The sequence below is a fragment of the Falco naumanni genome, chromosome 4 (assembly GCF_017639655.2).
Source record: "Falco naumanni isolate bFalNau1 chromosome 4, bFalNau1.pat, whole genome shotgun sequence".
NCBI lineage: Eukaryota > Metazoa > Chordata > Aves > Falconiformes > Falconidae > Falco > Falco naumanni.
The window spans coordinates 8405508-8419005 of record NC_054057.1 but is presented as its reverse complement, the minus strand read 5'-3'; the positions used below and the strand labels follow the sequence as shown (position 1 = coordinate 8419005).

The following is a 13498-nucleotide window of genomic DNA, read 5'->3' as shown; positions in this document are numbered from 1 at the left end:
GTTAATTCAGAGTTTGTAGCAGTTGAGCATGCAGAAATTGTGTGCCTTGTTTTGAAGGGAAGACCTCTGGCTGTGGAAGGATAACAGAGCAGGATTGAAAGCCTGTGACAGCTGTTTGTACTTGGAATATATTTGATTTTATTCAGCTCTGGTGTTAGAGGAACGTTGCCTTACGGTTAGCAGTGGTCTGTCATAAGAGTATCCGAGGCATTTTAGCAAATGCAAAAAATAATGGAATATGCTTAAGTTATATCTATTCTAAGCTTGACTAGTTGATAAAAGGGGTGTTTTAATTCCACTAAAACAACCTACTGCACTACACTGCCAAAGTTAGGCTGCCAAAGGTGTGTTGTGATTCTCCAGGAATAACCTTTCAGAATATAATAGAGCAAATAAATCTGACCGATCAGAGAGCCTTCGAGGCTGCATATGCACACATAATGCACAATTTATTCTGCTACCCTCTGGGTGCCTTGCTGAATCAGTTGACTCTGTCTGAAAATTTACCTTCCCATGTTCCTGTCCGAGTAAGGTGACCCCTACCAGCGGGTAACTGAGAAAAAAAGAAATGTTCACACATGGATGAGCTGCCTACTCTTGGGAAAAATAAATTCCTATTTTAATTGAGATTGTGGCTGGATTAAGAAATATGGGTACTGCTTTCCTTTATATGTGATATCTAAAAGTTGGGTTGGTTTTGAGATAGTTTGATCCCATGTTACAAAATTCTTTTAAATTTTGCTGTACATGGCTTAGTTTCCTTTTAGGATTGTTAGACTTTTGGCAAGTGTTTGTGAGAATGAATGAATCCTGTGAAGATTATAAAAATAATAGGTCAGCAAAAAATGATTGAAGTAATTGCCATCATAATTGCTGGAATTTCTTTCAGACACAAAGCTGACGCTTTTTGTCAGAGATTAGGTTCTTGAGAATTACTGGGATGAGTTGCAGTGTTTCAGGTGTAAATAAAGGCAGTCTTTCAAATGCTGTCCCTTTCTCCCTGCTGATGAGAAGGGAAGTGAGGAGCTTGGCTAGTTAGTGTGCGTTGGCTAGTCTGCATTTAAGGAAAATATTTTTCATTAAAAATTTCGGTTCAGAGTTTTTGTCCTCTTCAAAGAATCTGAGAACTCAGATTTGCAATTAGAAAGTCTCTTCATTATCTTGAGCGCTTCTGAGTGTGAAGAAATGCTATACCACTTAACATGTTGCCAGTTGTCAAACCACTTCTGTATATTTGATGCTGTGCCTGATGTGTGCCACTTGAACAAGTGAACATACAGCTTTAAGAGCCTCCTCAAATTCAGAAGTACTTATCTTTACACATATGAGGGGTCTCAATTTCAAATATGAGGTCTGAATGCCAGATGCGCCAAACACTAGCTGGAAAGGAAGGACACAAATTTTATACCTAGATTAGCAGGACTTTAAAGAAAACATGTCACTTCTACATTTTTTGTATTAAGCTTCAGCACTTACCTAACTTGCTTTTATCTGGCTGTTTCCATGTTTGGGGCTATTAAATTGTGACTTGAATCAAAAGTATGTATTTTCTGATTTATTTTTCTGGCTTATGTACGTAAGTGAAAATTTCCCCGGTTTTCAAGAACAAAGTACCCAGAAGGATTCCGTATGTATTTCTGTAAGTGTCCAGTTAGTCTCCATGATGTTAGAATTGGAATGTATGCAGAAGCAACACATTATTATGGGCTTTCCTGTCTGTTTCACATTTTTTCATCTCACGGCAGAAGAGGAAGACTATAGCTTACTTGTGAATAAATGGAACTTCTTGTTTACTTTGGGGTTGAATGAAAATGAAAATTATTCCTGTGGGCAGTCAGAAGGCATAGCTATTTATTTGATTGTGGACTCAATAATTTTCTGCTGCTTATTATGGTAATAACTGTTTCACTATACCCTCTTATGCCCTGTGATAAATTCAGATGAAAAAATCTTTGAGGCAAAGGCTGTTTCTGCTACAGGTGCACAGAACACAGTGAAACAGGGGACGCATCTCAGAATGGTGTTCCTCCTTTTTTGAAGTTTCCAAGTGATACGGCTAAGAAAGGGTGCTCTATTATTAAAATATACGTAGTTTTGCTATTGGTGAAATATGTGACCATTAATAGTTGATATCTAACTTAAAAGGAAAAAAATAACGTCTGCACCTTCAATTACAGCTTCCAGGACAATGTACCTCTGTAGAGCCATGCTTTTACCCCTACAGAGTCTAGGTTTTGGTCTCCTTTAGATTAAAAGTGAATCAGACACAAGAAAATGTGGTATTTTGTGTTCCCTGTTGGGGAACAAGGGGAACAAGGCTGAAAATGGTTTTATCTTGAGGCTGCTTCACCAAGTATAGTTAGGAGAAAATCTTTAAAACAGGATCTAGAGGAAAGACTGCGTTTTGAAAAACAGTCTGTAATAACCCTTAGTCCACAGTTTCTAATGTGTGCAGTCCCCAAAGGCTTTGCAACGGCTTTCTCCTCGTACGTTTCACACAGGGTTATGGGACTCACCTAATGAACCATCTGAAGGAGTACCACATCAAACACAACATTCTCAACTTTCTCACGTACGCAGATGAATACGCTATCGGCTACTTCAAAAAACAAGTAAGTCAATGTAAGAAGTTCCTTGATGCAAGAAGTTAACACCTAGCAGTGATGAACTAAAAAGCTAGATCTGACAAAGCAGTTGGATAAAATGCATAGTGCAATTTTATGTGTGTATTTTTTATCTACAAACGTGCTCTGTATTCATCTTGTGTAATGGTATTAGCTTATAATGCATTTTACTTCGATGGAATCACCTGAATATAGGTGTGTGGCCTAGCAGATGTAAAAACCAGTCAAATATGGGTTGGCTGCTGCTTCATTCATTCACTGCGTTCACTGATGCTGTAAGAGGCGTAAGAAAAGCCCAGACATACCTGTGGCAGACTCGAAATTACCTGACCTGTGCTCACAGCTCCTCCTGATTTGAAGCGTGAGGTTCAGGTTCAGGAAGGATTGTGATGTCTAATCTGTCAAATCAGATTTGGTAGATTAAACAGGTATCAACTATCTGGTCAGATGGCAGAGTGAAGATGGAGTCAGGCTATTCTCAGACATGCACAGCAATAGGACTACAGGCGACAGAAATTGGATCGTGAGAAATTGCAACTAGATAGAAGTTGGTTTTTTTTTTTTTCTTCCTGTCCTAAGGGTGGTGAAATACTGGAAAATGTTGCCCAGAGAGGTTGTGGAATCTGTCCTTGGCAGTCTTCAAGACTGGACATGGCCTTGAGCAACCAGACCTGATGAGACCTGCTCTGAGCAGGGAGTGGGCTAGGTGACCTCCTTAAGTCTATTCCCAACTGCAGCTGTTCTGTGATTTTGTATATAAAACTGATGCAATTTGCTCTTCACACATTCAAAATGAATAAAAGCGGGGCTTGTGACGCGGCTGTGCAGACAGACCCTTTTTGTGTCTGAAATGTCCCTTCCCCAGTTTGAAGGTGCCCAGTCTCCATGTAAGTCTGAAGCCACTGATGGTAAATTGAGGCAGAAGTCCTGGTTTGGTTTCTGCATTTTACTGAGGCTGTAACCTCTGTAACAGAAGAATAAAATGCAGCCAAAAGGGAGAGTCCTATGCTGCTTTTTATTGTCTTGGCTAATTCTTTTGTGGGTTTGTTTTTCAGTTAACTTTTGAACTGTATGAAGACTGTGGTATAACTTTGGAAAAAAATATTGTGTTTTCTTGTTATAAAATTACTGTATTTCATTGACTTCAGAGCAATTTTGGTTGACTGATGACTACAAGACTAGCATCCTTTAATATTAAAATAGCAAATATTTTGAAAAATCCAGGAAATTTATACACAGTAAAAATCTTTTTTGACCATCTCTTAATCTCCCTATCTCCCTTGTTTTCCTATGCATATAAGCAATTAACTATTCTTGTATCAAGTGACTCCCATGAGAAGGTGTTTGCGACACTATTAACCATGGTCTGTAACTCGTCCTGTTGTATTGTCTGTATTTTAACATTATAATGAATTTAGTTCTAAATCATCATAGCCTCTCAATTAAAACAAATGTAAAAGGAAAATGGCATCATGACAACTTGAGCTTTTTTCTTCTTCAGGGCTTCTCCAAAGATATTAAAGTACCAAAAGCAAAATATGTTGGCTACATCAAGGATTATGAGGGTGCCACATTAATGGGATGTGAATTAAATCCAAGGATCCCCTACACGGAATTTTCTGTCATCATTAAAAAGCAAAAAGAGGTAAAGGCTGAAATGAAACACTGATTATTATGATGTATTCAGATGTTTAGACAAAATTCAGTCAGTGCCAGGCTAGCTTTGGTCTTTGCTTTGGTGCTTAAAATATTGGAATATGTACTTCTATTAGGTAGAATAATTCTTTCATTGAGGTCCCAGTGCTATAATTTTGCAGCTGAAACATTAATTTCTACCTTACTAACTTTATGATGACAGAAGTGTTGAAAAGTACTGGTATTTTGAGGAGTATTTCATAGCTAAATTTTGTCATAGATGATACTAAGCAAAATCTTGTGAGATTGATTTGTTCTGCAGCTTTGTCATTTTTTTTCCCCCCTCTATGACAGTAGTGTACTTTAGAGTGACTTTTGAATGGAGTGTTTGTATTGCGTGCCCTGTATTCTACTTGAAAGAAAGAGGATTACTTTTTCTGCCACTGTTTTAATATACCAGTCAAGGGTGGGCTGTCTTAAATTTCCAGGCTGTGCCTTTTTAGAGCTTAAGTGGGATGTTCTTTCTTTAGTCCATAATAAATTAAATATAAATTTATAATAGAAATATATAAATTATATTCCATATAATAGCAGAGTTCAAGTGGGATGTTCTTTGTTTAGTCCATAATAAATTAAAGGTAAATTTATGATAGAAATATATAAATTATATTCCATATTATAGCATAGTTCATTAGTCAAAGAATTAAGACATCTCAAGTTGTGTTTAAATACCTTTGTGTGTTTTTAAAGATATACAAGTTACAAGGATAATTGGTTCTTTCAAGGTTGGTCAAGTCTCATGACTTTTTATTGTGTTAAAATGCTCCTTTATGGAACAATTATTTTCATTCCAATATAACTATGTGGCCCGTGACTGCAGAAAGAAAGACAACATCTGAGTGCTATACATTTCGTTTACAATTTTTGTTTACGTTATTTTGCATTCTTCACTCTCTGATTTGGTGGGATGTCCATATTGTTTCAAAGCGCTTGGAAACACTCAAGTGCATTGGTCCTCCACCCATCTCAGGTCTACTATTATTAGAAAGAGAGCTTCTTGCTGTTGTATTTTCTTAAAGAATAAATATATACACCTTTGGAAGTGCATCTTAGGATTGCCTGTTTGACACTCAAAACAAGGATCAGGGTTTTTATTCTCCCTGTTCCGAGGAAATTTAGAAATGGCCCTCACAGTCTGCAGCTTTATGAAGAATGTTTGCTTGTCAGCTCAAATCAAAAGCAATGAAGATGATACCTGGACGTAAGTGGAATTTTGAGCATTGATGCTATAGATTAGGTACTGATTTGGTTTGCTGCTGGTATGGGCCAGTACTAGACATCAGAATTTTCTAGTCTTCTCCTTTTAGAAGTGAAGCTTTTAATGGGATCTCAGCTTTTATTTAAAGAGTCAGAGCATATGCCTATGGCTGCTAAGACCATGTCACCCGACCCTGGGTACTGGTCACAGAACCACCATTTGTGAGTTTGCACTACCTGGTGTGTAGCTTATTTACAGTCGTTCTAAAAAATAAGAAAAATCCCTTTAGGCAAAGCTTTGTGACCTGCTGACTCGTTAGTAATCAGTGTTACTGAATGAACAGCTCATCTGAAGCAGGAAGAGCCAGCCACTAGTTCCTAAATTGTAAGAAGGGGTTTAAAGTGGATTTTGTAATTAGTTTGAAAGTATTTTGACGTTATGCTGGAATCTGGCCGTGGTGCTGTGGTATACTACATTTCTCTTAACGTTTGTAACCTCTATTGGAAGTCTGATTTTTTTTCTTTTCCTATTCTTCGAGAGAAAAGACCATGTGTGAGGGAGTGAAGCTCCTTAAAAATAAAAATACATCCATCTTCATTATTTCCAAAGAAAATAGTCTCTCAAACTATGGTGTTCTGAATGGCTGTGCGTTTCTTTACTCCCACTTACGAAGCAAGCCATTTTGAAAGTGACATATTCAGGACACACAAAGCTTAGGGAAGCGTCTAAGCGTGTACCGAGAGCACCAAAGCAAATTACTTAGAATTGAGGTAATGAGATTGCAAAGCAGAACAGAGTGTACCCCAGAACTGGAAAAGCCTTTCCTGGCATTTACAAGCAGAACAGAATTTTGGTTCCAAAGAGCGGCATCATTCTGACTTCCTCAAGAGAAAATTTTCAGTAAAAGTACCTCTGACTGATATCTGAGAAACTCCTATAGTTGTATGGAGACTTCGAAGTGAACAGGTATTTCTAAAATTCTGGAATATGAACACGTATGTACATTGAAATAGGTGCATTCAGTATGTGCCTTGAAATTTCTGACCAGCTAGGATGAAGCAGTTCAGAAGCACCAACTGTTAGAATCGGAGCCAGTTCCCAAACCTGCTTCCAGGAAATTTCCTTCCCTACCTCTGCTGCCACCTTCCCAGGAGCTGTGCAGCTTGTGATCAATACGGCAAGCAATGACTCAGTTTCTTCCAGATTTGTGCCTAAATAGGCAGCTGAGAGACTTGGTAGCCTCATCTGCAGAACCAGTCTTCGTCCAGGTAGCCCACCTCTGTTACCAGCTTCGGTGGGTCTCGAAGGACCATCGGGTTAGGAAGCAAGAGCGTTTCTGTTCATCACAGTTCTGCATTAATCCTTTGAGTTACTTTTGAGCAAATCAGTTATTTTTTGTTTACTCTGCTGCTTTATTACAGATCATTAAAAAGCTCATAGAAAGGAAACAAGCTCAGATACGGAAAGTTTATCCTGGCCTTTCTTGCTTCAAAGACGGAGTACGGCAGATTCCTATAGAAAGCATTCCTGGAATTAGTATGTATCAACCTCTTTTAATGTATAACAGAAGCAGAACAGCCCAAGAAGGGTCCAGGACTAGAAATACTAATGTAGCCACGTATTTCTTTTTGATTAAAATGGAATCGTTTGGGTCTGCTGATTCGATTTCTATTAAGATTGTTATGTTTCCCTTACAACTGCTGTCTTCAAGACTTCCCCAAGGCATCCCAGGCCGATCCTCTTTTATGTACATGTGTGTAATTTTATTATGTGATCCCCCTGTGATTTGTGTCACAGTGTAGTCAGCAGTTTCCCTCTGACGCCACTGGTATGCACTGCACTCTCTACTAGGATGAGTTCTATGCTACACACGGACTTACAGGACAAACCAGAATTAGAATATTTAAGTATCATCTTTTGGGGGATTTTTTTCAGCTGTGCTTTTCCGCACTTTATTCTCTGACTCTAGGGAATCAAACTGGATAACTTTGACATCGTTGTTCTTTACAGAGGTTGTGGTAACATATGCGCTGAATTACTGAAGTGTTTAATGTAGGAGTATTTTAGAATCTTTTCAGCAGTCTGGAAGAAGAGGCCTTAGGAAATTGAATGGGGCTGTAGGCTAGATTTTCCTTAGGAGTAACTTGTATTAAAACAAATCCATTTTACTGCAGCAGTGCTGAAATGGCTTATCTTTTTAGAGCTGCGATAACTCAATGTTTTGACCTACTGTAGTTCCCATGTAATCTTTCCTCTCATGTTGTTGGCGTACAGGAGAGACTGGCTGGAAACCGAGTGGAAAAGAAAGAGGGTAAGTGCTGCACAAAGTAAAACGTTGAAGCGGTTTGGAGATTCCTTTGAGAAAAGTCTTTAAACAACGTCATTTGATATTTCTTTAAATCCATTGGCAAATAGATAAATAATCTGCAAGGGATGAGTACTTAAGTGGGTTTGGTTGGATTTTTTTTTTTCCTTTGCGGGGTGTGTGTTTTCCCATTTTATTTCTTCCATAAAATGCTTGAAACTTTGGAGTTCTTTTTAGGTAGGATGCTCATCATAGGAATGAAGATAAGGGATTCAAGCTAATCTTCATGTATTCATACTTTCTTTCAAGTAAGGAGCCCAAGGATCCAGATCAACTTTACAGCACATTAAAAACCATCCTGCAGCAAGTGAAGGTGAGTGCTAGTTCTAGTTTACCTTCTGTAACAATTTTTAAATGATTTCCAATATAGAGTTTCCATATTAGATACCTTACTTTTTTCTTTACCAAAGAGCCATCAAAGCGCTTGGCCCTTCATGGAACCTGTGAAGAGAACAGAAGCTCCTGGATATTATGAAGTTATAAGGTTTCCCATGGGTAATGCCATTAACATTTTTTAAGTATAGAGTTTAAAAATCTTTATAGCTGGAGACATAGCAGATAAATTGTAATCCGATTGTTTTATGTTAAAAGATACATATTACTTGCAGCTGAACAGCTTGCAGCTCTGAAGTACCAAAATGTACGATGCTGTCGTTTGAAATTTATGACTGCTTTGTGACATTTGTGAAGCATCTGTAATGTATACATGTGAAATCTTAGTATGCCCTAGAGAGCCCTAGCAAGCTCTTAAAACAGGGCAGTCAGGTAGAAACTTTCAAGACTGAGCTGGTTTATGTGAGTTGTATGAATATGTTTCTTGTGTGTGATAACTGGTCATTGCAGATCCTACTGGTATGTCAGAAAAATCTCAGGGCAAACTTTCAGGAACACCTGAGCATTTCAGTTGCTTTGAAATACAGATTTACTCTTTCCAAATCACACAGAGAAAACCTTTACCAAATGTACCAGGGTTTCCTAGTGAAGTCTTAACAGTTTGTTCCAGTTTAAATTTAGGAAAATGCTTCATGCAACTGATTGTAAGATAACTTTTGCGTTTGAGATCTGCCAGAGTTGTCCAAGGTGGTTTATTTACTTATTTTTAAAAATTTTTAAATCATGCAGCTATCGTTTATGCAGGATTACTTGCAAAGGGAAGTACACAACTGCTAATAACATTTTTCTTTGCTTTTGACTGCTGGGTCATAGAATATCAATGATGATTCAGTGCTGTTCTAAGCAGATGCTTGTGTTGATTTGTATTGCAGCATATTTAAAACAGAATCCTGCTACTCCTTCATTGTTTATGCAATGTTCACCTCCATGTAGCTTTTAACGTTATTAGAGAATGAAATACAAGTTCATTGCAGGCTACTATTAATACTTCTCAGAGAAATTTCTCAGAGAATTAAAGTGTTTGTTCACGTTGTTTCACATAGGGTCCTAGGCTGTGTATACCATTTTGGTATAATGATTTTTTAATATTCAACTTACGATTTCCAAATGGCAAATACATGTGCACTTTATAAAACAGCAGCTGGCTTCCTGTATCCCTGACACAAATGTATTTTCTAGCAATAAAGAAAAAGAATCTTGACACCGTCCCATGACAGTTTTCTGTCTGCTTTTCTGAGCAGAGGCTAGGTCTAGGTGGTTGTCTAATCTGAAGAGTGGTTGCAAAGAACTTACTGCCAGGGCTGGCAAACCTGAAGTAGGAATGTTGTCTATCCCTTCCTTGTTCAGATGTATTACGTTGGAGTAAGAGGAAGCAGCTCTCATTTTAGGGTTAAGCTGAAGACTTTGGTTTAGTTTTGCTTGTTTTTTCAGCTAAGGAACCCAGCACAACTTAATCACGTTTTGATTTATGATCAGCTTCTGGGGTTTTTCTGCTCTCACTGCCAGCATGCTGATACTGTACAAAAATTGCTCAGACATAATTTCAATTAAAAAGAAACAGCATTGCATTTTCTTATGCTATCACATACGAGATACACATTTGTCTTTATGTTTGCATACAGACTAAATTGTACAGTATTTGAGAGATATAGCTGTAGGGTTTTTTTACTATCTCCTAAGGTCAGCTCTCATTTATAAACACTTTTCCCCCCTGTTTTAAGTGCTCTTTCAGCCACTTATTTTCCAGAAATAGTTTTGCATTTTTGTCCTTTTCATCTGCAATACAAAATCTGTATGGCTGAGTGACAGATGGGGCCAAAATTTCACTGTAGTTAGAAAGGAATAATTTAACTGACCAACCAGGCAGTGTTTGATTTAGAGTGAGCTGAACAGCCTTCTCAGTTGGGTACTATCAGACTATGGATATCTAGTTTAGATGTAGGTACCTATGTTTCAGACTTAATGGGAGCTGAATGAACCTTTGCAAAATATTGTGCAACGCTAGTGAATGGCAAGTTATATATCATCGGATGAGGTATTTGAGGGCATCCATCAAAAATTTCTTAAATAATTCCCTCTGGTCAATTTGGCAGGGTTTTCCTCAGCTTTACCAAAGTCAAATCTCCCTTACAACAAACCACCACCACCCCCAAAAAACCCCAAACAAACAAAAACATTCAAACCAAACCAAAACAAAAATACCCACATCTGTATTTTTACATCTTAAGTTTCAAGGTTTAATTCCTTTGCATTGGAGGTCTTTGATCTCAGCTTTCCTTGCAATGCTTCTGGGCAGTAAGTCTGCTCCATTTCAGCTGTTTCTGTTAGTTTCACAAAGGTGCTGCTGAAGCCTGGCTCAAGCATTGCTGGAAAAACAGTTGTTAGAGCATCTGAGGTGAGAAAAGCCAAGACATGGCAGCACACCTCCCACTACTTCTATTCCTGTACTTACTCCTAGAACGCTTTAATGTAGACAATATTTTTAAATGCCTGATAAGAATTACTGGGAAAGCAATTGTGTGAGCACTGAGATGGTTTATGTATTTTATGGATGACTGTTTTTAGTAGAAAAGAACACATTTCTTAAAGAATGTTCTGTAAGTAAAGGTTTTGTATGATGCTTTCAAAGGAGAGATTTGTTCTTACATTACTCTTACAAAGGGATACATAACTATAAACTCTGAAGATGTAATTAAAATATATGTAAAGCATGGAACAAACTTAATCTTTTTTCAAAGCTGCAAGTACTGCTTGTAGTACAGACAGATATTTCTTCTCTGCTGTGTTCACACAGAAGCAAGGATTTTAGGTTAACATACATGTTTTGCGATGTTTGAACTCTTTGCTGTTACACTCCTAAGGCCTCCTCGAGAAGAGCTGGCAACAGCTTTGCCTCACAGAGCAGTTAGTTACGGACATCTAATACCCCCTGAAAGCTCAGAGACATATGAGAACACAAAACAATGATGCTTTAATCTTTTAAAGAAAAAACCCCCAGACTCTACACAAAATCATTCGTACAGTGAAATACTGCTTAGTTCCAGGGGCTCAGCTGCTGTTGGAGCTAAAAGAGGGACCATGCCTTAGATGAAGGCAATTAGGAATTCCAAATCCTAGCTTTGCCAGTTTGTGTTAAATGGCAAATCAGTCTAAAGGGATATTGCATATAGAAAGTATTTGAATCAAACGCTGTTAATCTATTTTTCTTCTGTACAGATCTCAAAACAATGAGTGAGCGACTCAAGAATAGGTACTACGTGTCTAAGAAATTATTCATGGCAGACTTGCAGCGAGTCTTTACAAATTGCAGAGAGTACAACCCCCCCGAGAGTGAATACTACAAATGTGCCAATATACTGGAGAAATTCTTCTACACAAAAATTAAAGAAGCTGGATTAATTGACAAGTGACACTGTCTTTTTTGCAACCAAATAGTGTGCCTACTTTATGGGCAGGGGAAGCCGTTATATATCTGAGTTTTGGGACTTTAAGGTTTCAAGAAGCTTGTGTTTAATACTTAGCACTTTTAAAAACCCTTTTAGTTTTGCAAACATGTACTATACTGAAGTTACAAAAATTATTTTATTAAAATGCTTTATAATGTATTTAATTACAGAAAATTTCTTTTCTGTGCCCAATACCGTATGCTCATACTAAGTTTATCAGCTACAGCCTCAGAAACCCCACAAAACATGTGGGAAATTGCACATGTTTGGGAATACGAAGAAAATTCCCAAACAACAGATGTTATAGCTTACCTAATGCAGTACCTATTTGATAAAGTTTTATTATTTTTTTTCCAGTAAAAAAAGCAAATAGTAAGGGAAAACAACAAGTGGGGGGAGGGGTCTGAAACACTTGTTTCTTTGTAGAATCTTTTTATAAGATATTATTTTTTAAAAGAAACACTCAGCTGGTTGAGAAGCTGTGAGAGAAGAGCAGCCAGTTCTGAAAAAGGACTGCCTGTAATCTTTGATAGATGCAAGTTTTTCTATTCATTTTGGGTTTTGATAAATGCTTTACCTACAAATTGTAATCTCATAACCACTATTTTAAAAAAAGAATAAATACCTGTCTAGATGTGTAATGTCATAGTGACTTGGCTTATGCAGGACATAAGTACCCAAAATAACTTCAGAGAATCTGATTCGCATATACTAGACAATTTCAATTGGCTTAGTAGAGTTAAGGTTTTGATGCACTTCATGATCCACCCTATTTACTACTCTTCACTGATAAATTCTTTAGATTATTCAGCAGAGATAAAACTATTATACAACAAAGAAGTCAACATATGACAGCTTCTAGCTTATATACTTGGCTCTGTGGTAAACTGGATTTTCTACCAAGCTTTATTCTAAGTGCTTATTAACTGTGATTATTTAGACCCAGGAACATATTAACATTTTACAACTCACGTTAGTATATCTTCAAATCGAGCATTTATATATATAATACATATATTTTGCTGCTTACACTACATCTAAGAGGTACACAACTTCCTAATGGAGATCAGTACAGGCCAAAAAGTTGTCACTTGACATTTTCTAGAGTTTGTAACTGTCAATTATAATTGCTTTTGTGAAAAAAATTTAACTTTCTTTCTTGGTGTTTTATATTCACAGATGTAACACTGGTAAAATTCAATAGCTCTAAGACTGAAAAAAACCCAGTCCTGTGCTGTGTCAAAGAATATATTCCTGCAAAATGCCTGTGCAATGTTAAAACACAACTCAATTCAGCAAGTAGATGTCAGGAACTCCCTGGAAGTAGTAAATGTGGTACACAAGGTATTCAAAATGTTAACACTAGACTTACCATAGTGTTTTGTATGAGATTAGTCTGACCTGCATTTGGTTCTATAACAAAGGTACAGTGAGTATTTTTTTTTTTTAATAGCCAGTACTATAATGGGATAATGGGATGCTATAGTCCAGTTTTGTAGATTGGGCCTACAGATGCACCTGTTAAGCTTGGTATCCTGTGAAATTTTGTTATTTTCAGAGTAGATTTTCTTATTGTCTTTCAATCAGATTGTCTCTTCTATATTGAAACATTTGTTTTCTAATTTAAGAATTAATATTTTCATAGATACTGTGCAATAAAGTACGGTAGGATATGTGGTTTTGCAAATGCTTTAACAGCTGATGAACTTTACATTTGTAAAATTAATATATTGTACTGGTACAGAATAGTTTTAAATTATATATGTACAAAACCCTA

General features: G+C 37.1%; 1 protein-coding gene across 1 annotated transcript in view; it reads left to right on the top strand.

Annotated features, from left to right (window-relative positions):
- KAT2B (lysine acetyltransferase 2B) overlaps window positions 1-13498 on the top strand; it is a 44843-nt gene extending 31345 nt beyond the window's left edge. The window contains 7 exon segments of the mRNA XM_040591420.1: window positions 2502-2612; window positions 4126-4269; window positions 6939-7053; window positions 7792-7828; window positions 8132-8195; window positions 8293-8377; window positions 11492-13498. Of these exon segments, the coding sequence (XP_040447354.1) occupies window positions 2502-2612; window positions 4126-4269; window positions 6939-7053; window positions 7792-7828; window positions 8132-8195; window positions 8293-8377; window positions 11492-11685 (750 nt within the window). The 3' untranslated portion in view covers window positions 11686-13498.